The following is a 23,509-nucleotide window of genomic DNA, read 5'->3' on the forward strand; positions in this document are numbered from 1 at the left end:
AAACTGCTGCTGACATTAACACTCAGTATAACTTTATCACTCACAGGTCGGCTGCTACTGTTCCCCCCCTCAGTCATCAACATCAGAGGCTGAACCTCATCCCCCGAGGCTCTGTAATCCACTCAGCAGCCGTCAGGACCCACGGCTCATTTTTCATTGGAGTTAGTTCTTTTTATAATGGAGCACGTCATTCTCCCAGGCCACAGAAAAGGCAGATACCTCACTTTACTACACCACAGATGAGCGTAGCAGAGCAACACAGACGCAGCGCGCCCAGTCCGCCCATACAGATGTTCATCCGAGACCGTGCCCAACACAGGAAGCCATTAAAGAGCAAATCAATCAGTCAGCTCTGTGGAAAAGTGGGGGGACAAACCTCCATGGAAAGCCTGTGGAGGGGCACATTGCCAAGGGTGTGAGATTCGCTACACAGCTTGCACCAAATATAAATTCACTGTAGGGCTCTTGGAAACCCGTGTTTTCATAAACACGAGAACTGGGTGGAAGCGATTTCTCGATTTGGAGTGATTCAAATGCAAAACAGTGGAGGGCACTGACAAAAGAGGAGCGAGAGGAGGAAATAAATAAAGATTTGTTAGCATTGGCCCTTTATTTGCCTGGAGGGGGAAATATTTTCAAAGCTCATTCTCATCCTTTAAATCATTTTAGTGCCGTTAATCCTCAAACAACATTTCCCTCTGATTTCTCAACTCAAAGGGAAACAAACCATTTTCAAAATGAAGCTTTTATGCACGGATCAACTGTACTCATAAATAAAGATTTGCATCGTGGCACTTCTTCATGCGGGGGGGAGATAAAGTTGTTCTGTGTCCTGGCTGTTTATTTTCCTTTGAAAGAAGTTCAGCCCTCACAGACACAAACTCATTTTTCTCTGCTCTCCATATCTCTTAAACAAAAAAAAGGCTGCAACCTGCCAACCCTGCGACGTGGTTCCTTTTATTTCAGTCACATCACAACTACAGCCACATGTTTGATCGTTGTTATTTTATTTTGAAATTTGAAATGCATTTTTAAATCATTCATTTGTTGTGACATGTTACTGCAAGGCATCATCAATTAAGGCATCAATCCAGGAGAGAACCTTCAGTCCCAAGATATAATCTGTCAGAGGGAAACTTAATCCTTTAAGTTCCAGTGTGTAAACCCGACTCAGTTAGTCCCTGACTGTAGATTTATGATAGCACCTGTCTGTTAGCACAGATCAAAATGTTTCAAAGTCAAATGCAGCCATGGGAATTCCCATCAAATCCAGCCCCAGAATCCCCCAGATCATCGAGAACTTTGTTCTTGCCATCAGCGATAAAGCTTTGCAATCCTCCCCAGCCATTACGCTTAATGATCTGCTTAACTGGCCGCGTTACGCCAAAGCTAGTTCCAAGAAGAAAGACAACTTCAAAAGGCACAATTCCTCCATGCTTGGTTTGTGTTTTCCCCTTTTTTTCTGCTTATCATGCGCTATGGAACCTGAACGATGCACAGATACGATAAAGAAGGAATTAAATCTCTGCTCTGTGTACGTGTGGTTTCGACTTAAGGATTTTGTTTGTGTGTGTGTGTGTCTGAAGTCAGTTATGGTCCACACACACACACACACAAACACACACACACACACAGTGTACATGCCTCATAAATGAAACAGTTGATTCAAGGCCAGACATGCTTCTGTCTCTTAGTGCCTTAATGAAGAACATCGTTATATTCAGTGACGACAACGTGCAGTGACTCTCCTCCATCATTTAATCTGGGGCAGGCTGTTCTTCTGCTTTTTTAATATCCTCTTATCTCTAATATGAATTCATGAGATGTCGTGTTTTTTTTTTACATTATATCGCTCTCAGTTTTGAATATAGTTAGCCCACATTCTGAGGCCCCAGAGGAAGCTGCTGTTTACTGTCTAGACACACGTATACCTGCTTGTGAAAATAAAATTCATATCACAAGGGGCCATTGAAGGTCCTCATAGTTTTGAGACTTATTATGAATTCTCAACGCTGTGATTCATCGTTTGTTCTCTCTTCCTCGTCTCAACCCACAAGGTCAAAGATGCCATAAGTATTCATGTCGCCGTCTCTCTGCGCAGCCCGGCACTAATTAAGAAGATGCATCATCACCAGGGCAATGTCACGTCATTCCTATTAACAGAGGACGTTTTATATACACGTCTTTACATTCCGGTTTGAGAAATCACAAGTTGATTCATAAACCTTTAGAGAGGTTGGGGGTACATTTTGTGAATGACCTCAAGTTTCTTCGAGAGGGAACTCATCCACTACAGATAATGTGGTAATCCTGATTAATAATTAATCTTGTTAATTTGTATTTATAAGAATTACACATTTCTGAAACGATAATTTTTCTTTGACGATAAATGTGATGAACTCAAAATATAATGTGCAGGAATCTCCTGTGTAGCTCTCAACTCTTTTTCAACTTTCTTTTCCTCTGGTTTCACTGTGACTCGCAGGCCTGGATCTGTCATGCTCTCTGAATTGAGAGTTAGAAGCCTGTTTCCTGTGACTAGTTTCATTTCATATTTGAGACTGAGCTGTAGTGGGACACCTGCCAGACATCAGGGGCTCGTCTTGTTTACAGCCTGAAACCATAAACCTGCAAACAGACATGTTCTCCTCATGGGTTGTGTGTCACTGTATATATTCAACACCATAAAACTGTTTCTGTTTTCATTTGGCCACAATCTTCTGATATGAAATATGACGTCAAGACGCTTTTCATCTTCTTCTTTTTTTTTTTGTTCATCCAAACAACGTGATCGTACCAACGTTTTCATCCTCAGATAATGTTTCCCATCAGCAGTATACACTTTGCATATGGAGGCTTGTGGTTCTTTCATTTGCGTCTTTGAATGGACGAAGCGAAAACAACGTCAACCTGAAACCAGAGGATGTTTGCAAAGGGAGGGGGGGGGTGAAATAAGCACCAGGGTCTGGCCTCGATATACCCCACGATGTTCAAACCCCCTGGAGTTGTTTGCAGTTAAGAGAATACGTGTGGTGACCACGTCTCTACACTCGACTGAAGACCAGGCTCAGAAGAAAAATACATCACTTCCAAATGTAAAGAAAATGTTAAGATAATGAATCCTGTAGTCCTGTTTCAGCTGGCGGTCTTTCTGTTTGCAGTTTCAATCCTCTCGCCGTGCTTGACTTCTTTCTACAGGCACGATGCAGATCGTGCCTTAATTGGAGACTCTAAATTGATCGTAGGTGTGAATGTGAGCGTGAATATTTGTTGTTGTACGTCAGCTCTATGATATGCTGGCGACCAGTTCAGCGTGCACCCCACCTCTCGCCCAGTGTCAGCACGGTTTGGCTCCAGCTCCCTGACCCTCAACGGATGAGCAGTGTAGATGATGGATTCCAGCTTGGTAGAGAAAAGTTGTTCTAGCTCTGGTCCGTCTTTACCGTGTAAAAGAAAAGGAAGTAAAAGAACCTGGCGAGTGAAGCTTACTCCCAAATGCAACAAGTCTACTACATCATAGAATCTCATTTTGAGCTCATAGTTTTTTTTACTCGTCTCTTCTTTTCAAGTTGTACAAGACGCTCAGTGCAGCTGCAGACTCTTCGTCTTCTGTATAAAATAATATAAAAGTCACATCTAACACGGATGTGGGCTTGTTTTCTTAGAGTTAGCCATTTTTACCATTTGAGATTTTACTCACCGAGTTAAGATCCCAGTGGCATTTCTAAAAGAGAAACAAGAACAGATATGTGAGGTCATCAAGCAAGAGAGGACAAAAGCGAAGAGACAATTTTAAACCCAAACACTCTGCAGTGAGATAGTTTTGTAGATCTGCTCACTTTAAATAATCTGGATTAACTGATTACTTTTTATTTTAAGATTTAACTGCTGAGTTCATTTCCTCTCTCCTGGACTTTGTTGCAGTTTTGTTCCCAGATCTCTGCAACTACTTGGTGAGTTCAGCGTTATACCTGAAAGGGATTATGACGTTTACCATAAAAAATGTAATTTACTTGAGTGTGATGAGATTCAGTGACTTTGTCCACAGGGTCAAAAAGTACAATATGATCTTTGTTTGTTATGTTTGTTTGTTTTTTAGCAGGATTACACAAAAACTTTCTATGAGCGATGTTACATTAAACATTCCAGAGGGTGTCGCCCACCTGGGGCCTAATTAGAGACCCAGGGGGACGATCGAGATGGATGACGGCTGTGTGTGTCAACGGAGAGAGGCGGGGGGGGGGGGGGGGCTTGCGGTGCTGCAGTGGCTGCTGGTTAACGTGCAGGTGGCTGGATGTAAACATTGGCTTTTATCTTGGCTTTGAACACGGGTGAGCTCAGGGGCCTGCAGGTGTGTGTGTGTGTGTGTGTGTGTGGTTGGGGGGGTTTACTGGTACAGATAGGGCCGGAGGCAGTCATTCGTCAAGGCGGGCTCTCCTCAGCAGAGCTTTGCTGGGGTCAGAGGGTGACACAGTAATATGTGTTGTGTGGTGTATGCAGCCACTAATGATGAGGATCATATAGACTGCGTGAGGCTGCTGCTGTGTCGCACACACTTCAGACAACAACCAGATGTTATACATGAGTAATGGTACTGACTCACAGGCGTAAGACGATGTGCGTCAATGTTTGTGCCGGTGTCTTTTGCTTTTAATTAATGTAATGAGCCAAGTGAGGTCGTTGTGGCACCGAGGGAAACGGTTCCGACAGCAAACACTGACTCAGTCAAAGAGAAAGACACAATCATCATCCTTCTAGTTATGTTGCTGCCAAACCAGAAAAAAAAAAACTTCACAGATGGATTCCCTCCATCCTCTGGATTCAGCCTCAGAGATGAGGTGTGTGCCCACTGGAACGTGCTGCTTTTAGAGGATCGGCTTTTATACGCTCAGGTTTTAAGATCGTCATCCTCGATACTCGCTGCTGCCGCTCTAATATCCACAAAATAATAACTTGTTTCATGCTGTCGATTTGTTTTTAATAATCTTTGCACAAAGTATCTCTGCATAATCCACAGAGCGATGGACTGTGAGCAGTTTTGATTGAAACTACTCAATGATGTTTTTTATTTTCAATCTACCAATTATTTTGAATAATAGTTTCATCGGGGAAGTTGTAAAAAATTTTTCCTTAAGCACAAGATGACTTATTCAGATTCTTATTTTCTCCAACCAACAGTTAAAAAACCCAAAGATATGCAGTAAATTATTGTCTGAGATGAAGAAAAGCAGAAAATAGTTTAATTAAAGTAGAATGCCTCTGAGTAGAGTGCATTCACTTTAATTCAATCAAGCTGCTCCAATTTGCAGACACTCATCAATATCAGACCACTTAACATGTCTGATTCTTTTCATCAAGGTCTGCGAATCGTCCCCAGAGAAATTGGTGAAAAGATCAAAAAATGGTTTAAAGGAAGGAAAACTAAATATGTGGATGTAAAATATTGGTCGGGTCCAGACCGATGTTTAATGGGTTCCTCTCTTGGTCCATGTTGCATGAAAAACTGGTGTTTCTGGTTTAAAGACGACTCAAACAATGAACTAGTTGCAGATTTGTTAGCGGTGAACACTTTGGCGTCTGTGGATTATCTCCAACGACCAGAGTGTCACTCAGCAGAGCCCGATGCCTCCGCCAAGGCCCAACGGTCCCGTTATCAAACCACATCTAAACTCGGCACAGACACTCATCAACATCAGTCCCCTAAACATCTGTTTTTTTGAAAGAACACGCTGCTGTTGAGTTTTAAATATCATTTTTAATGTGCTGTGAGCATCTCAAACACATCCCATCCACCTTTATTGCAGTGGCAGCAAATATGTCAGCGACTCCATAGAAATACCAAAGCACTGCAAAGTAACAACTGACGACCAGGAGAGTGAGGAATTATATTTGTTTTTTTTGGGAAGTCTTCATGGGTTAAGTGACCCTTTAAATGTTGTTCTCACTCTTAAACTAATTGAAACAGAAAGAGAGCAGATTTTTTTTCATGCTCAAACTGGTTTGAGTGCCTCGGGTACGATACAGTGACTGATTATCTCACACGCCAAGAACAAAAGCCTGGTTTTGACCACAAAGGAGAGAAATGTGCCGTTAACATTCATGGGCAGACACTTGTGTTTACCGAAGAGACATGACACAGTCTGCGCTCTTGAATTTCTTGAATTCAAAGTATCTGGGCCAACTTCTGATTCAGGCATGCATATCTTCTCAATCGCAGGGAGGTCAGGGTTGCCAAAGTACTTTCTAATACATCTCCGTGGATTATTCTGTGGCGTGACCTCGACGATGAGGGGCTCGGTTCTCGCTGCAGTCGCCCAAAGCTTTAAAGAGATGAGCACGCCTGGTGCTATGAGGAACTAGAGGTAATTATTGTGACCTAATTAAAACACAATTAAACTGCTCAAATGGTCAAAGATCAAAGTGTGAATGTCATGTGTGGAAGTGCCAAGTTTTATCAGCGGAGAACAAAAAAAAAAACTGAATTACAATAACTCCAGCAGACCACGAGGAATGTGGCCAGGCAGCGTGTGCAGACTTGTCCAACATGTGATCACACACACACATGCACACACACACAGAGAGAGAGAGAGACAAAGAAGACAAAGGGAGCCTTGCTACCACAACTGTACAGCATCATAGGGGAGATGAGGGTAATTCAGGATAATTCTCATGTGGGCACAGTCTTCATTCATTCTGATCAACACGTCACAGACAGCCTCTTTATGGAACCACATTTAAATTCACTTTTTAATTTGGATCAGCACTAAGTTCCACACACTCATAGATTTTAAAAATCAAGGTTGATGAATTATTCTCAGGAATCAAGGAAAATATTGAACATTTTAAAGCATGTGAGAATAAATTCCTTGATCCAACCCCTGACTTGGACCCACACCGACATTCAACGGGTTCTTTCTTGACCCAGCATCACATCCGTCCACCAAGTTTCATGGGAATTCATTGTGTAGTTTTTGTGTGATTCTGCTGACGAACAAAACCAACTCAGACAACAACATAACCTCCTTGGCGGAGTTAACGATAACAAAACACCGGATTCATTCAAAATCTTTGACTGGTTCCATTTTGTCAAGTGTGAATATCTTGTGAATTTATTCGTCTTTAGTGTCTGTTTGGGTTTTGATTAGTACATATACGAAAGTCCACACAGAGGTATTGATGTATTTCAAAGTACAAATTAGGTGCGATGGTAATAACTTATTACTTAAAATAGAAAAGTGTTGGTGCAATTTCACAAATACTTTAAGTATCAGAAGTAGAAGTGTGGCTCCTCTGAGGGATACTTCATTATCAGCAGTGTTACAGCAATGTGATGCATTAAGGTGTAAATGTTTTAGGTCATTTAAACTACTTTATTTATCGATGAGTAGTTTAATCTATAAAACACATCATATTTTTTAATGCATCATGTTTTCTTATCTAAAATCTGAATCCCTAAGGTAAATATAACCACACAGCAAATGTTCAGTAGTGAAATAAAAAGACAGTGGCAGAACATGAAAATACTCAAGTTGAGTCTCCTCAAAATTGTAACTTGAGTAGATGCACTTTGTTATTTTCCACTTCTTACTGGACTTCCAATGCGTATAACATCAAATCGAGCTGTCACACAGTGTCGTAAAGCATCGGACGTCTCAGTTAGAGCCTTGGAAAACTGTCCGTATTGATAAATTAAAATAACTCTCAGACAGTCTCACTTTTTCCCTGTGATATAAGTGGATTTTTTTTTTTTTTTTTAACCAGACAGTATCTCAAGGCCACAGTTACATTTCTCCAAAGTGCACACGTCATGCTGGATGACTTCTGATCGCTTTCCCAGTGCACCCCATCTCAACCCAGTCGGTTTTGGCAAAATAAATGTTGGGCCTGTCCTCTTACACAGTGCTGAGATCATTCTGAGGTTTTTCTATTTTTAGGCTCAGTCACTGGCTGTGTTTTTGGCTCGGACACTTCTTCGCAGGACTTCATGCTGCCTGCAGTGGAACACAAGAGGACGCTGTTTCACACTGAAGATGCACAGAGGTGAGAGGGACTGACAGAGTGAGTAAACACCTGTTTCTGTCCAGTCAAGAGTCACTTTCCTTCATTTGTTCACATCCGGATGTTCTATTCATTTCTGCAGAAACATCACCAGCCTCAAGATGAGTGTGTGAAACTTTATCTGCTCATTTGTTGAGGATGCAGGTTTTGAAAAAGAAAACCACACATTCTCATAATAACTCTTTGATTCCCTGCGAACTGTGCTCAGGGACATATTCACTGTTTTATCTTTAAAAAAATCCAGACAGATAAATACTGTATATATATGTGTTTGACTTTGATCACTACTTTCTTTCATCACAGCTCCAGCAACAGGAACAAAACAACTGAATTCCCCCTTGAAGAACTATTTCCTCAGCCTCGTTCAGATCTTAATTAAATCTCAATCTATGAGCTCCACTGTCGCTGCTCTTCCAGGATCCTCCCTCACTGTTAACCTTTTTTATATTTATATATTTTATATTTATCTCCGTGGACTTATATTGTAACCCAGGGGTTCTTAAATTTAAAATTTAGACGTATATACCCCAACATAAAATCCATTTATTGTGAGTCAGTGCTGCTCCTACAGTGAGCTGTGATACTTTATGGTCACTCTGATATGTGCCACCACCTCCATGCCCATAAAAAGACCTGATAGTAAGTTCACGATGAGCTTATGCTGCTTTAAAGTGTTTTTTTTATCCTCTGAAATCTAATTTCTTAATGTTTTTTTTATGTTTTTGATGTGATAGTTGTTAAAAAACATTCTTTTTTTAGAGAAAGGAAATCAATTTATTCTTTTCTAACCTGCTGTTCATTGCACCACAAGAGTCCTGCCTCCAGCACCAGCACCACAACCCTCCCTTCTTCTCCTCCCTCCCTCAGTTTCTCCCTCTCTCCTCCTCTCCTCCCTCCTCCTCCTCGGCTTCCCCAGCTCTGCAGGTTGAATCTGTTGCCCCTATTTCCTGTCACATGGTTTGGAAACAGTATCCCTGCGTTGTACTATCTGGTCCCGTCTCTGTGGTGTCAGTGCTGTTAGTAGCTGCAGGAGCTGGAAGTTCAGGGACTTTTTTATGGCGCGGAGCAAAGAGGGACTCCCTGCGCACACCCGGACCGTCAGTCAGTCAGTGAGTCGGTGAGTCCACCACCTCCACCTCGCCGGGCTGCGCATCCGTCCGTCCACCTGAGAGTCTCTTTAACCTCACCATGGATTCGTGGACAGTCACCTCCGCTCTTCTACTCGCTGGGTTTATTTCCTCCGCAGCCTTGAATCATTTCGACACCGGTAAGACAAAAACTTTTTTTTCTGCTCGCCTTCTCTTTTTCTGAGGATCCGTCCCGATCAATGCGTGCGTTAAGTCGGCACCGTGTCCAAAGTTGATCTTTTACGCACACTTTACGCGGCGTTTACACACGTTTATTCTAATGTTTCATGGATTGTTGTTCTTGTTCGGTGTCGAGCATGACACACATTGCAGTCGCAGTGAACTCCATTCATATATTTTATCGCCTTGGTCCGAATCCCTGCACGGCACATTTTCCCCAAACTGCACGCTGCCTTTAGTTTCCTTCGCAGGGTGACACAGTGCAGCCATAGAATAAAAAAAGGGGGGGAACTTGTTGTCATCTCAGCGAGTGAGTTAACGTGAGCAGAGAGACTGGTCTGATCAGATATTTCACTTCACACCTACAGGGTAAACACATCGGTCCTCAGACCTGTGGAGTCCCACAGCCACATGGCACCAAACGTGGATCCGTGTAAAATCTGCAGGAAGGTTTAAAAATCACGGTGACGTCTTGTTACGGTGATCTTGGCAAACGTTGCGCTTTTAAACCCAAACCTGCAGCTTTTACGCACCAGACTCTCCAACGCCTGCTGCGTTACAGCCGGAATCTGTTCACCTCTCCTGCATCAGCTGCTCTCAGCTCATCAGTCACATCACAGCGAGCTTCGTTCATCTCATTTTCAACCTTTGGTGGCAGAAAATGTTCATCCCCGTCTAATATCACTGGTGTTCGCGCAGCATTACTCGCCATTGTGTCTTTTAATTGAACCACCCAGAGATCAGCCACCCTCCTCCTACTCTTACTCTTCCTCCTGGAATGAACTTGAAACCTTTATCATCTGATTTGATCCATTTAATTCATCGGCCACTTCACACTATTACGCAGCGATATACTCGAGCCACTGTGCAGAACTTTAAAGTTCACAGCCGGATCCCCCCCCAACCCCAACTCACACACTTCTCTTCTTTTTCCTCGAGGCTGAATATTCAGATTTAATGTGAATATCTAATAACGATGACCGCACAAACCTTCTTGCTGTAATTTGCGCCGCGTTTCATGTCGCAGCAGCAAATCCTCGTGCTTTCCTTTTTAATTTTTTTGTCTCTTAATTATACACTTGGATCTCAAATTAGAGGGTACGCCATCTGGGCTAGTGCGTAAGTACTCCCATGTGTACCTATGTATTAACAAAGTATTTAAAGCGATGGTATTCCCCCTCATAACACTGCAGGAGAAGAAGAAAGAAGCACATTTACTGCAGTAAAACAATCATTTCATGCGTCTAAAAGAAGTCAGGCCCTTGACTGTGTCATGCTCACAATTCTCTAACATGTTTGACTGTGCAATTAAAGGGTCAAACTGAATATGACACCTAAAGTAAAACTCCACCTTAAAACTCCTCTGAACTTCACTACAGTCCAGCTGTCATAGTTGTTTTGATGTGCAATATGTGTGTAAGCTTATGTGTGAAGAGATGACGACATATAACAAACATAAAAACAGTCGATGGAAATAAAACCCAACAAGTAAAACGTGAGATAAAATGAGTCAGAAGACTAAAGACCACTGAAATAAACTAATTAACTGAGCTGAAGCTGCCACATGAATGATGTTTACATATGATTAGAGAGATAAACTTCATTAATCTCCATGAGAAATTAATTTGCCACAGGAGACGTTGCTCAAAAATGAAAGTATAGAAATGAGAAAAATACAAAATACACAGTTAAATAGGCAGAAATAAAACAAAACAGTGATATAATAGTTTTACATATTGCCTACATGTTAAATGTGAGCAGATTGAAGTATTTTGGGGGAGCAGAGCTGCCTCATGTTACTCTTTTGGTTTGGCATCACCGAGGAAACTTTTGTGAATGCGAGCATCTCTGTCAGAAGAATCCAGGGCATGTCTTGTGATGTTATTAAGAAGTAAAATCTGGGCGTGTGCAAAGTTGAATTATTAACCGGCTGATTTTGCTTCAACTGCCACAGCTAGGTCACGCTGCAGCTCATTAATGCTCGGCAGAAGAGCCGGCGACTGTCGTGTTTGTGACGCGGCGTCGGAATCAATTACACTGGAGTGCCTTCACTGTCGTGGCAGACACTTTATGTTGCATTGTGGGACGGTCGTGTTCTGTGATAAGCACACGCACACGCAGACATATATACGTCTATATATAAACACTCAAATGCTCTAAGAGTAAAAGGATGAGTGTAGCTCAGGGTGAAACATGACATGTAGGTGGAGAAGCAGTAAAGTGCCTTCATGCAACCTGTGACATGAGAATGGGCTCTTCTTCAACACTCGCATTGTTAGTCAACGACCGACTCTTATCCATAATGTACGTGATGTCTCTTCCACCTGAGCTCAGGGGCTTTATAAAAGAACGTCACCCAGACTCCCACGTGCTGCTGTGTCTGCCGTCGCTCACTCGGCAGCTGCTCGGGCCCTTTACACACATGCACACACGAGTGGGAGCTGAACGCTGTCAGAGCTGTCGGGCTGAGGCGTGAATGAGTCGCTCTGTAAGCCGGTAATAACGCAGCTGGTGGGGTTTGGTGTCGTGGACGGGCCTGAGCTGGTTAATTAGCAGGGAATTGTTCTGTTCTTAAGCTTCCTGGTGCCCGTGAACGAGTCCTGTACCGGTGGGTTGATGATGTGGGCCAGCTGTGGGAGTTAAAGGCCCACAATGCACTTCTACAGACGTCTTTTGTTAAATCATGCATCGTGTTTTTGAAAGAGAAGGTCGAGGAGGCGTTTTGAAGGAGCCGTCTGAGTTTCTGTCATGATGGTTCACCTTTAACGTGATCGTCTTTTAATTCAGCAGCAGGGAGAGCAGGCTGTTACAGGCAGAGATAACCTTTAATCAGTGTCAGTGATTCTCCGCCTGGAGGTCAGGGGATGATTAAAGGAGTAGTTCAACATTTCTTTGGGAATGTAACTGCCAGTCAGTTAGCTTAGCTTAGCATTAAGGCAAGAACAAGGGGGGAAATGTAACAAAGCCAAGCTAACATCTCCAGATCCAGGTCTACAACTTGCCTTTCTTTCTTGCATTCAAGAAATTCTATCACAGCCCAACATTTAAGTATGTGAGATATCATCCTGATCTAAGATAACTACTACTACTCCTACTCCTCTGTCACAAAGCAGATGAGCATATTTCTTAAAATAAATAAATACATTTTTAGTAAATAAAGATGGACAACGTGTCTCCACTTTCTCCCACTATCCAGAGAAGAAGCCAGGATGGATTTAAATTCAGTCAGCTTGTTCATTTGGAGCCACGGTATCAAGGTCTTACACAAGCTTGACCAATTTCGAGTCGGTCTCAGCTGTCAATCCTTAAGTTTCCCCACATTTTTATAGGATCAAATAACCAATTAAAACCAAACTTACCAGACGAATGAACACTTTGATATAAATGGGTGTGATAAGAACTATCTAAAATGACATAAACCATCTCTGAGACTGGAGTACTTTGATTTTTAAGGGTCACATTGAATTTGCCGTGAGACATAACGGATCTATCTGATCCAGATCTGCGGCAAGAGCGACATGGAACAAGTACAATCTGCGAATCGCTGCACTTTCTTTTACCTTTAAAATAAAGCAGTTGGTTTTGGTCCTGAGGCTTGAAAAGGGCAGACTGTGACGTTTTGGCATCATGGTACATTTGCTCAAAGTGTGATCCCAGACATGCAGAGCTGTCAGAAATACAGCCATATGGAGAAAACATCAGGCTGATATCAGGCTTAGCTCGACCAACTGAGTTTCTGGACTGATCCGACGAGACGAGAATTGCCTTTTGGGCTTTTCTTTTCATTCAAGGTCTTTGCCAAGGCTGTGTTTAAGTAGACATGCATGAAATAACTTGGGAAATTCGGAGGTATCTTATCGAACTAAGTTGCCACAGGTGAAGCCGCTTGATTGTTTCCAGGCCGACCTACAAGCTATACAAGATATACAAGCTCTTTACCCTCATTCCACACTGCCACTTTTCTTTCTCCCTTGAAGCGGTGCAGGCACCAAATAGAGTGATGGGTGCATGAATGACAGCATGTGTTTTGATTTCTCTTTGTAGCCTGACATGCTTATAAACCGCTGCATAAACTGGCAGGCCTCTGTTTCGTCTGGCAGCCCTCAGCTTTTCCTGCTCCCTGACTGATCCCCGTCCAGCAGGGCACGATGTTGGCCTGGACTCCGTCGGATTCAGAGCCACAGACGGAACTGGGCGTTGCTGTGCAGCGTGGCAGACGAGGCGAGGTGGCCGGAGCGTGGTCAAACACACTGTACAAACTCCTGAACAGTAGCTCACACATTTGTGCAGCTTCAGTAGGTTGAGATGTGAGTGATCGGAGTCTATGGTGCATGGATTGTGTTATTTTCAGCTGCTTCACATCAAGAGTGCGTTTACTGTCCTTGTCTCTGCACGTATATTGTTTACCTGTCTCTGAAAAGCAGGGGAAACCAGTGGCTTTATGTGTTTTGGATCTGTGTGTTATTGTGTGGATATTTCTGCCTCTGGCCCGACCTACATGTGTGTTGAGCTGCAAGCTAACAATCATTTTCATTATCAATTACTGTACAAGTTCAAAGTGATGTTATCCCTTGAAACAGCAGCTGAGAAAACTGCCTCACCACAAGCTCCATTTCCTTCTGGAGCGTTTGATAACAGCATGTGATCTGCATCAGCAGATAGAGTCGTCAGAAGCCCAGTTGTTCTGGAGTTGTAAATAAAGTTAAAATCGACTTGTTTCTGGACACCGTGAGTCTTGAGTTGGCTCTGAATCTAAGGTCTGTGGGTTATTTATGTCTATGACATGTCAAACAGTAGTGAATGTCCATCGCAGCTCGAGGTCACATCTTAAAATAACTTGTTTTCAGTCCAAACCCGAACCGATATTCTTTTTAAAATGATTTGAAATCAAAACCAGCAAACACAGAAAAGCCGAAACAACAAACATTTTCACTCGCTGGGATTCCGTCCAGCCCCTCCACAAACCCTCAAAGGATAAGTGGTGTAGATAACGGATGAATGATTAATTTTCGATCACTCAACAATTCAGTTTATCAGCTACTTATTTCAGCCCTAACCGTAACCATGTGTCTATAAACGCCCAACATGCATGCTCGAGATTTTAAAGGGGCCATGTCAAGTGTGAACCCGAGGGGTCTCACATCCACCTCTCTCCGCTCCCGCCTCCTCCGCTATCGTCGTATCTGTGACCTCGTAAAGACCGTCCATACAGTGCAAGCTATGATTGGGTTCAGTCTTTTAACCTCTGAGACAGCGTGTCCTTTGTGAATGTGTGTGTTTGTGTGTGTGTGAGGGAGAGATGCTCTGGATCGTCTGCCTCGGAAGATAATGACAGACCATCTTTAGCCGTTTGAAGAAACACTAGCTTGTGTTGGCAGAGGTAATCGCGATGGAGCGTCGGTTTGAGGAGGGACAGTGGGTTTTTAAAGAGTTTAACATAAGGGCTTCTGGTGTGCGGGCAAAGCCTCTGGGCTGATTGAGGGGAGTGTCAGAGGGCATTGTGGGAAGAGGGCGCATGGGGTCTGGGTTTCAGATGTGGGCCCTGCGGTCCCCCCCACCCCCACCCCCTGCTTTCCGGTTCATAGAGATGGAAACCTTTCCTCCCTATGTGAGCTCCTGTGTAGAAGAAACAAGTTCAGACAAACCACTGAGATAGATTGATGTACTCTACAGTGTGTGTGTGTGTGTGTGTGTGTGTGTGTGTGTGTGTGTGTGTGTGTGTGAGACAGACATAAGTAGCAGTAGCTGGATGTGAGCGTAGCAACCAGTTTGGTTGATTCACCCTTTCTGACAATCGCAAGGTGGTTTCCGACCAGAGGTCAGTCAGTGCCCATTATCTGCCCAAATAATCCTGAAGTGTTTCGGGTTTACAAAATAATCTGAACGCCACAGATTGAGTTTGAGCCTCCCCGATCTCAAGGTTTGAAATTTACGATCGTCAGCTCCGACAGTTGTTTGCCAACCGCCATTTAAAAAAAAAGGAGGAAACAGAGTTTCCAAGTTTGTTAAATCTTTTCTAACAAATGTGTGGTCTGACGTTCCGGCCAAATCATCCAGTGTGTTTGTTCTGAAGATAAGAAGATTAAATGAGTCAAATCTGTCACTGTCACGTCCGTGGTCATTTTCCAAAATTGGTCAAGAGTTGAAAATCTGCACTCCTTCCGATCAAAGGGGAACAGAAGCATTGTAGTGCAGAAAACTGGAAAAACTGCGAAGCAAATAGGGTAAATTGATTAAATGTGATAAAACTCAAAACATGGAGAGGGAAAAAATGTTCTGGATTAGTCTGAGAGGTATCATGAGTGTGATTGTTTCATGCCGTGTGACATTTATCACCCTTGTTATGAGATGAGCTTTGGCCATTTTTCTTCATAACTCTGCAGATCACACCAAAACAATTTGCTTGAATAGATTATACTCTGAGGAAACACAAGTTTTAGAATTGCTGCTCTCTTTCCCCGGCATTTGAGACAATGCTTGTCCGTTGTCTTTCACTCTCAAGGACACGCAGACGTGTTGGCATCAATCACGGGACAGAGACAATCTACCGGGCACAAAGGGTTGCTTTTACTGTCTGTTCTCTCATCACTCATTGGAATGATGTGTAAACTGATGAATTGGCCAACCTCCCTAAAACTTTAATCCTCTTGAAATGTCCTTTAGACCCTGTTCAGACCTGCTAGCACCGTCCGTCCTGAGTGATCTGATCAGTGGACAGCTCTAAGTTTGCACATGTGGCTCCAGTGAGTGTGTCCTGGTTGTTTTCACCATAAACCCAGGGAGTCGGCCTCCTCTGTGAGTTATTTTCATGCATAATCAGGTGCACACCAGCCCACATGGAGCTTCCCAACAACAGCATGCAGCTTTTGTAAACTACGTTCCAAAGTTGTGGAGGAAGCTGGTTCAGTAAACGTCTTGAAACATTTCTCTTTACTTCAGCCGTTACCTAGATCATGCACTTGCCCGCTCTCACTTTCTTTCATTCGTGTCTTCATGCATTGTTTCATTCAATTAAAATAAACATTTTATATTTGTATAGCACATAATTGATTAAAAACTAGGACATAGCAGCTCGCAGCCGCCTGCAGCAGTGATATCAGAGAAGCTATGTGCAGAAGCCTGAATTGGAAAAGAAAATAGAGGAAAGCATTATCCTCTTTACATATCCCAACAGTCTCGGCGCTCAGCGTGTCATGACTCGTGAAGACAGGCCAACGTTTTGAAGAATTCCCTCATTTACTGCGAGTCGGTTGACGCTGGCTCACAGTCGGTAACAGGAGAGGACTTCCCTTTCCCTGCTGATTTACTTCCTGTTGACCTCTGGGTGGTGCCCTGCTATGGGTCAAGTCGCGATCAACGCCCTTGCTCCTCAATGCCAACGGGGTTGGACCGCCCATAAAACCACTGCCCACAAAGATGGAGAAACAGAGCTTGTTATTATAAACACAATCGTGCTTATTATCATGCCACTGTGATTCTCGTCCTGTCGTGTTCAAAGGCTTGCACTCGTTTGATCATACCACCTCTTTGTGTCGTTCCCGGCTCCATTTCCCGTTTCAAACTTCAGCCGAGTGCAGCTCTGTCACGTTTTTCCTGCAAATTACCACCTGCTCAGACGGTTGATCGGGCGCCCCAGCATGCAAAGCACCCGGACCAGTTCCAGTTTCAGGCCCTATGTTGGTGATGGTGGTGCACGGGTAGCCCTCCTCAGACCTGATGATGAATGACAGGTCCGATAGTCATGTAAAGCACTGAGTGGCAGAGGGAAGGGGCGTCTCCAAACAAACTGGTTCAGGGCTGTGTCACGCCGGTTTGTGATCCGCGGCGGTCATGCAGGACAGCATGGAATTAAGCTGTCAAGCAACGGCTGGCTGTATACAACTGTCAGGCGTGAAAGAGATAAACAATGTTTAGGTAGGAGTGTGCACTCATGTGGCCAGAATAGTGGTTTGTGAGGTTTTGTTGCTCAAAGGTCAGTCGAGACCAGTCAGAGAACTCTTCTGAATGAGCTGCGACATGTTGGTTTTGGATGGAGCTCTGCAGAGCAACGTCATTTCTTCTCTTATTCTTTCACAACTCTTTTCATCCACTATCTATATTGCATTCCCCCGGCCTCTTTGTGTACTTTGACATTTGTGTATGTATGAGGAGACCCACTCCAGTCTATGGCGATGACATTCGGCTGCTTTCTCCCACTCTCCCTCTCTCTCTGAGCCCATCAGCTGGAACACACTCGAGGGCGAGGGGATAAATCAAATACTCGGAGAACAATAATGAAATATTGTGCTCCTCTATGAATTCTATTAACTCCCAAACAAACAATTGTTTTCATTATCAAAACTCAATTTAATTTACAGAGAATGGAATTTTAAAGGAGGTTTTAAGGCCCCGGGGAGGAAGTGACTGATGCGTGAAAACGTTAGAGAAAATATATGTTCCTGCCTCAATGCTGGATTTACAGGATGACTTGAAATCAAAATAGAGTGTTATCAGCTCTGTGTTGGTGAAAGCAAGTGCAGCCGTGCTACTTCCTTAAAAACACTCATTGGCTGGTGTATTGTTTCTGGGAGAACAGGAACAAATGATTAGACGTTGGCTTGATTTGTTCTGGTGCAAGTCCAAAACAGTTCTGGTTTCCTGTCTCTGTATTTCTCCTTTTCAACATACTATCAATAATTTTTGATTGAGGTAAATTAGCTGTTATTCTTTCTTTGATTCGAACAGGCACCACGTTCCAAACATCTCGCCGGTGATTGGATGGGTGCAAAAAATATCTGTGCAGACCGAGGTTCAAAGCAACCATGTAGTTTTGTGGTGTCGCATGTAATTCTGAGTCTTGAGAAGCGAAACCATCAACATAACGGGAGGATATTGAATTGCTACTGAGTGAGACATGACCTGTCCGGCGAACTTTAGTTCTTTTTATACTGTAGTTATAGTTGGGCCAGGGCCACTGAGGTCTGTGCTCCACTGCGGTAGAGTAATGGCAACCACTTTAAATAAATGGAGAGTAATTCTGCTGCTGAGCCCCGGGGTCTGGTTTGTGTCCAGTTGCTGCAGTTTGTGGCCGAAGAGACAAATTGTCGCCTTTTTCTCCGTGCAGGAAACGCCTTCAGACAAGACTGATTTGACAAGGACAAGCAAGTGGACATGGCTTAGTGGACAGAGCAAACATTTGGACAAGTGCAGGGAGCAGACGTATAAGTGGTCAGCAAACAAAAGAACAAGGCCAGTGGGCAGAGTTAAGATGCCGTGACGGTTGAATGTGGTGTGAATGAAGTGCTGTGGATGAGAGAGCGCAGAACAAAAGTTGGACATGTTTCCATGTGGTCGTTTTTGAAAGAATATTGAAAAAGACTTCCATTAACTGGAGCAGTGATACCTCGGGGACAGTTAACTGAGCTTAAACAGTTCATAGACGGTACTTTATGAGTGCACAGGAACATCTCAGGCAACTATTTGCACAAAAACCCTTTGTCCCCCCCCCAAGCCGGGGAGCCACTGATATCTCATTGCAATGAGAGCAAGGCCCATTGAAAGAGGCTTGAACTGAAGGGATGAAACCCAAGTCACCAAGAGGCCCGGACTTATGTTGTCTGTCCTGCATTGAAGGTGAATACAGCTCCCCGAGGTGGAGACAAAACGGGCTGGGCCTGCAGCGGCCTATGTGGCACCAGCCCTTGACCAGCACCACCGGAGGTGTGGTCACACTCGGCCGGTGCCATGAAACAGAATCTGCCGGCCCTCAATAGATCCTCCGTAATGGATCCCCTTTCTCAGGAAGGCCACTGGGATGCCCCCTGTCTTTTACCAGAGCCATCTGGTTCCTGGTATCGCTGCTCTTCCCACAGCCACACAATCCACAGTGAAAGAGGATCACTTTCACCGTCAAGATCAGGAACTGGAGACGGAGCTGGCTGAAAGGGGTCTGATCGTTGTGGTCGCCTCTGTGGCAGCTTATTGTGTCCAAAGAAGTTCCCTCTGTCGCAGTTTATCAGGCCAGGTCATTCAGGCAAGATAATTCAAAACTAAATATTTGAAACCATCAGGTGTCCGTGTGGCAGACGATTCAAGCTACATTTCTCATAGATAATCTCCACAATGTGTGTGGGTCTAAAGTGTAAAAAAAAAAAACTCACCAACAAACGACGAGGGGACAGACCAACTTCTCCTTCTGTAGTTTAGAAGAGAGGCAAAACAAATTTTTACTGGTGTGTTTGCCACTCTCTCCAAATGAGCACGCTGGAGATTCATTGGATGCAGATGGGTGCATGTTTGTGCTGCACACATGGGGCGTGTTAATCCACCACTGCAAGCGAGCGAGAAGTAAACGTTGCTCAAACCTCAAAACATTTCATTTACAGCTATAACTGCTCCTCTGCTGCTGACCCCTCTCTGTCCATCTCGTCCTCCGCACTGCCAACGGTCAGCTCTAGTTACATTTAATAACAACACACGGCTCTAAGCCTCTCTCAGACATCTGATCAACATAAGCCCAATTTCCAGTCACCATGTTGTTCCACTTCTGAAGGGAACCATTACTGAAACGGGGCCTCAGAGCTGCCTATAAAGCGCAGGATTCCCTGGCTGACGTGACTCTTGGTGGTCGGGTTGAGGAGAGAATCCAGACAGACTGACAATAAGGTTTATTTTAGCCAAGGTCATATTTAGTTTGTTATTTGTTAGAATGTAGACGTCGAGGGGTTCAAACGACAGTAAACCAGAAAACAACTGTCACTTCATCAGTTAGTTGATCAAGTGAAAACTAATCAACAACTATAAAGGTATTTTTTTTTACCATTTTACATGATAGAATGATTAATTAATTGAGTTTGTAATTGGCAGAGTAAACAAATAAAATAATTGCTAAAGCATCTATAAACTAGAGGAGAGCACATACCCTCGCCAAGGCCCAAAAGTCCCCTTTAAATCCAATATATCTAGATTTCTATTTGCCTCTGCACCACATTTCACACACTTTTGCAAAATATCCTATCTCACAATGTTAAAACACTTTTTCTGGGTCCGCACCAAAATTAAACAGGTTCTTTCCTGACTCATACCTTTCACCACGTTTTGTGGTAATCCCTCCAGTAGTTTGTTCATAATCCTGCTAAGACACAAACGAACAAATGAAGGTTTTCGTCTCGGCAGATGAAATAAACTTTGTGCAGATCTTCAAATCTCTGAACTCAATAGACAGAAAAGACAAGTTTCCTGTATATTCCCCTATAACTGTATAAATATCGACCATAATGTCGTCAGTGCAGATAAAACCACTCTAAGCAAGATTTAAACAAAGATAAAGGCTGAACTAGCAGAGCAGAGATTCCCCCCCGCCCCACTGATTTACTCATTCGCCCGAATTAAACTCTGGTGTCACGTTTGAGTGCTGGCAGGAAATCCACAATAGGCAAAGTATGAAGCCGTCGTCCAAATAGCAGCAGCAAAGTGCCGTCCCGGCAGAGGAAAGTCGGACGCTGTCTGGGCGTTCTGCAGAAATAACTGCAGCACCTGCACTGGCTGCTCGAGGAAGTAGTGCAGGATTGAGGCGTGTACAGTTCACTGTCAAAACTGAAAACTATTTCTCTGCCTTACTTTTTGTGTTTCACTGTAAATGAAAGAAAAGGTAAAGGCATCGTGAATAATTAAAAAACACCCGAAGTTTTCTTTTTGGCGTTAGCAGCGAAGGTCACATCGCTCCCTCCCCTCAACCTGAGACCTTCATTTATGTCAGACTTCATCTTCCCCTGGACCCTGTAATCACTCAGGACCTCAGAGAGAGAAAGAAGAGGCAGAGGATGTGTGTGTGTGTGTGTGTGTGTGTGTGTGTTGGAGTGGGAGGGGGGGTATAATGGTTACACTCGATCCCCTGCAACAGCACTGACAGAGCCTCAGACCAAACCAAACCACATATAATTTACATTCCTCAGATACCAGCAAACCTGAGCACAAACAGGACGATGGAAAACAGGTGTGTTTAGCAACAACCCCCCTCTTCTGTTTTTCTTTCTTCATCGCTCACCTCTCTTTGACTCTCTGTGGTGGTGGTGAGCCTGAGGTGGACGGAGAGCCGGCCTGGACCTGAGCTCCATCACTGTAATGATGGAATCTTAATTTAATCATTGGAAGTGCATGAAAAGTTGAAATCTAACGAACGAGCGCACGAGCGTTGAGAGAGAGTTGGGGGAATCGTCAGACATGTGCACTTAAACACACACACACACACACGTATGCTCAGTGGGTGGATATCTACAGTACTGTGACGAGTGGGTGAGAATGGTAACGCCACAATGACACTGGCCCCACCACTGAGGGAACAAAGGAGCCTGTGTGTGTGTGTGTGTGTGTGTGTCCCTCCACATCGGATTCATCTTAAAATACCGCGGCTGCTCTGCTGATGAAAATTGCTCCCTTTCATTCTTACTGTAAATGCATCTGGGGGGGAGGAGGAAGTCTGGGTATGAGAGGGGGAGAGGGAGGGAGAAAAAGCAGGAATGATGTGGGCAGCAGCGCAGATTAATGCGTGTTTTGTCACTGCTTGTGTTTATCGGGGCATCTGACAGTGCAAGTTGTCTGAGAGCTCGTTTTACCGTCCATTTAGAGGGAAAACAAAAAGGACGAGGGTAACCTTTAAACACCTTCGTTCAAGGCCCACACGGCCATTAGCAACATGTTTGCCTTCACTGCTTATCAAAGGATGCACGCTCTGTGAAACCCATGTGGGGACGTGTTGTTTTCTTCACAGACGATGCGCATTAGCGAGACATTTTTTTTCCTCCCTCTAAAAGCCCTGCATCGCCCGTGTTTGTTTGTCGGTAAAGGGCCCAGACACGCAGCTGCGCCACAGAGCTCCACGAGGACTGGGATTGGTGCCTTCAAACTCAGATGTTTGAGATGCAAACTGCGCGTGCTGTTAATTTTACAAACCCGGGGCCGTGTCCGCAGCGTATATAACACAGGGAAATGTGAAATACAGGCCACTTCATTGGAGCTGTGCACACGAAGGAGAAAATTAGAGGCTGGGTTAACAATCTGCAGGATCATAAAAACGGTCTTTGTCCCACCCTGACTCACCCTGTTTGCCTCTGTGTTTTCCTCCCTTCTTTATTCTTAATTTTACCTCCCCCGCCATTGCTTCGACTCTCGCAATGCTTCCTGAATCCTCAATGCTCTGATCTACTTTGCAGTTTTGTGTCTTTTACGATGTATCGAACCTAAAAGCGCTAATTAAACCTCAGAAAGCTCCGAACCGATCATCACTGCTTCTCTATCGCCACTCCCTCGCTTCCACCCTCACTCCCAGTCCCTGCTTTCTCCAGGCTGCTAAAGTCTTGTTTACTCTGGTGTCAGAGTTGGTTTAGAGCGGGTTCAGTGGCATGTGTTGAGCAGCAGTTTGTTTAACCCCTGTCCTCTGTCCCTGTTTGGAGAGTTGTGCGACTGTGTGGATGAGTGCGTGTGTTGGTGTGTGAGAAACTACGAGGATAGAGGCTGAAACAAGCTTTTAATCTTGTTTGGAAATATGGCCTCTTTCCTGGCAGATGTTTAGTATGACTTGAGGAAACCGTACAGAAGTGCCAGAAGGTGGTAATTGAACACGACACCCCATCTGCCCTCATGTCAGGTTGGCTGGCAGGTCCCTGATGTCGACATTTCGCCATTGGAAAAAAAACCCATCTTGCTCAATCCTCGTCCACTATCAAAAGCCAGAAACTGCCCTTGTTCCCTCTGTGCTGTGCTTTATCAGATATCATCTGGGAAATCCTACAAAGGTAAAATGTTTTCCTGGGTATTTGTTGATGATTGATTTTTCAAAACCGCTTAAATTTAGTTTCAGAAAAAAACCCAAACTTGCGACAGGCGACATCAAACAGATGTTTTTTTTTGGGCAGCGTGTGAAGCCCACCACTGGCTCCAGAAGATTAGACTCTTTCCATTACAGAGTCAAATAATAGGGGGCCGCACCAGAATGAGATGGGGCCGTGTTTTATAGGTGCTACCCAGCTACTTTGGCAGGCCGACTTGTGGGCCTGTGGCTATGTGGTGGTGAACTCAAAAGGTGCGGCTGTGGAGGGATTTTTCAGGAAGAATGGTGGTGAGAGAAGCTATTCTGGGAATGAATGAGGTCTTGGTTTATGGCCTGG

The 23,509-nt window shown here is 44.0% G+C and overlaps 1 protein-coding gene across 2 annotated transcripts in view; it reads left to right on the forward strand.

Annotated features, from left to right (window-relative positions):
- The first annotated feature begins 8,985 nt into the window (after positions 1 to 8,985).
- Positions 8,986 to 23,509, forward strand: part of kremen1 (kringle containing transmembrane protein 1) — a 53,892-nt gene continuing 39,368 nt past the window's right edge. Inside the window, exon 1 of one of the 2 annotated variants that reach the window (XM_069523345.1) lies at positions 8,986 to 9,325. In XM_069523345.1, coding sequence (XP_069379446.1) covers positions 9,247 to 9,325 — 79 coding nt within the window. In that variant the 5' untranslated portion in view covers positions 8,986 to 9,246. The remainder of the gene's footprint in view (positions 9,326 to 23,509) is intronic. The other variant, XM_069523346.1, reaches the window with a different exon arrangement.

Source organism: Paralichthys olivaceus, chromosome 4 (genome assembly GCF_024713975.1).
Source record: "Paralichthys olivaceus isolate ysfri-2021 chromosome 4, ASM2471397v2, whole genome shotgun sequence".
Taxonomy (NCBI): Eukaryota; Metazoa; Chordata; class Actinopteri; order Pleuronectiformes; family Paralichthyidae; genus Paralichthys; species Paralichthys olivaceus.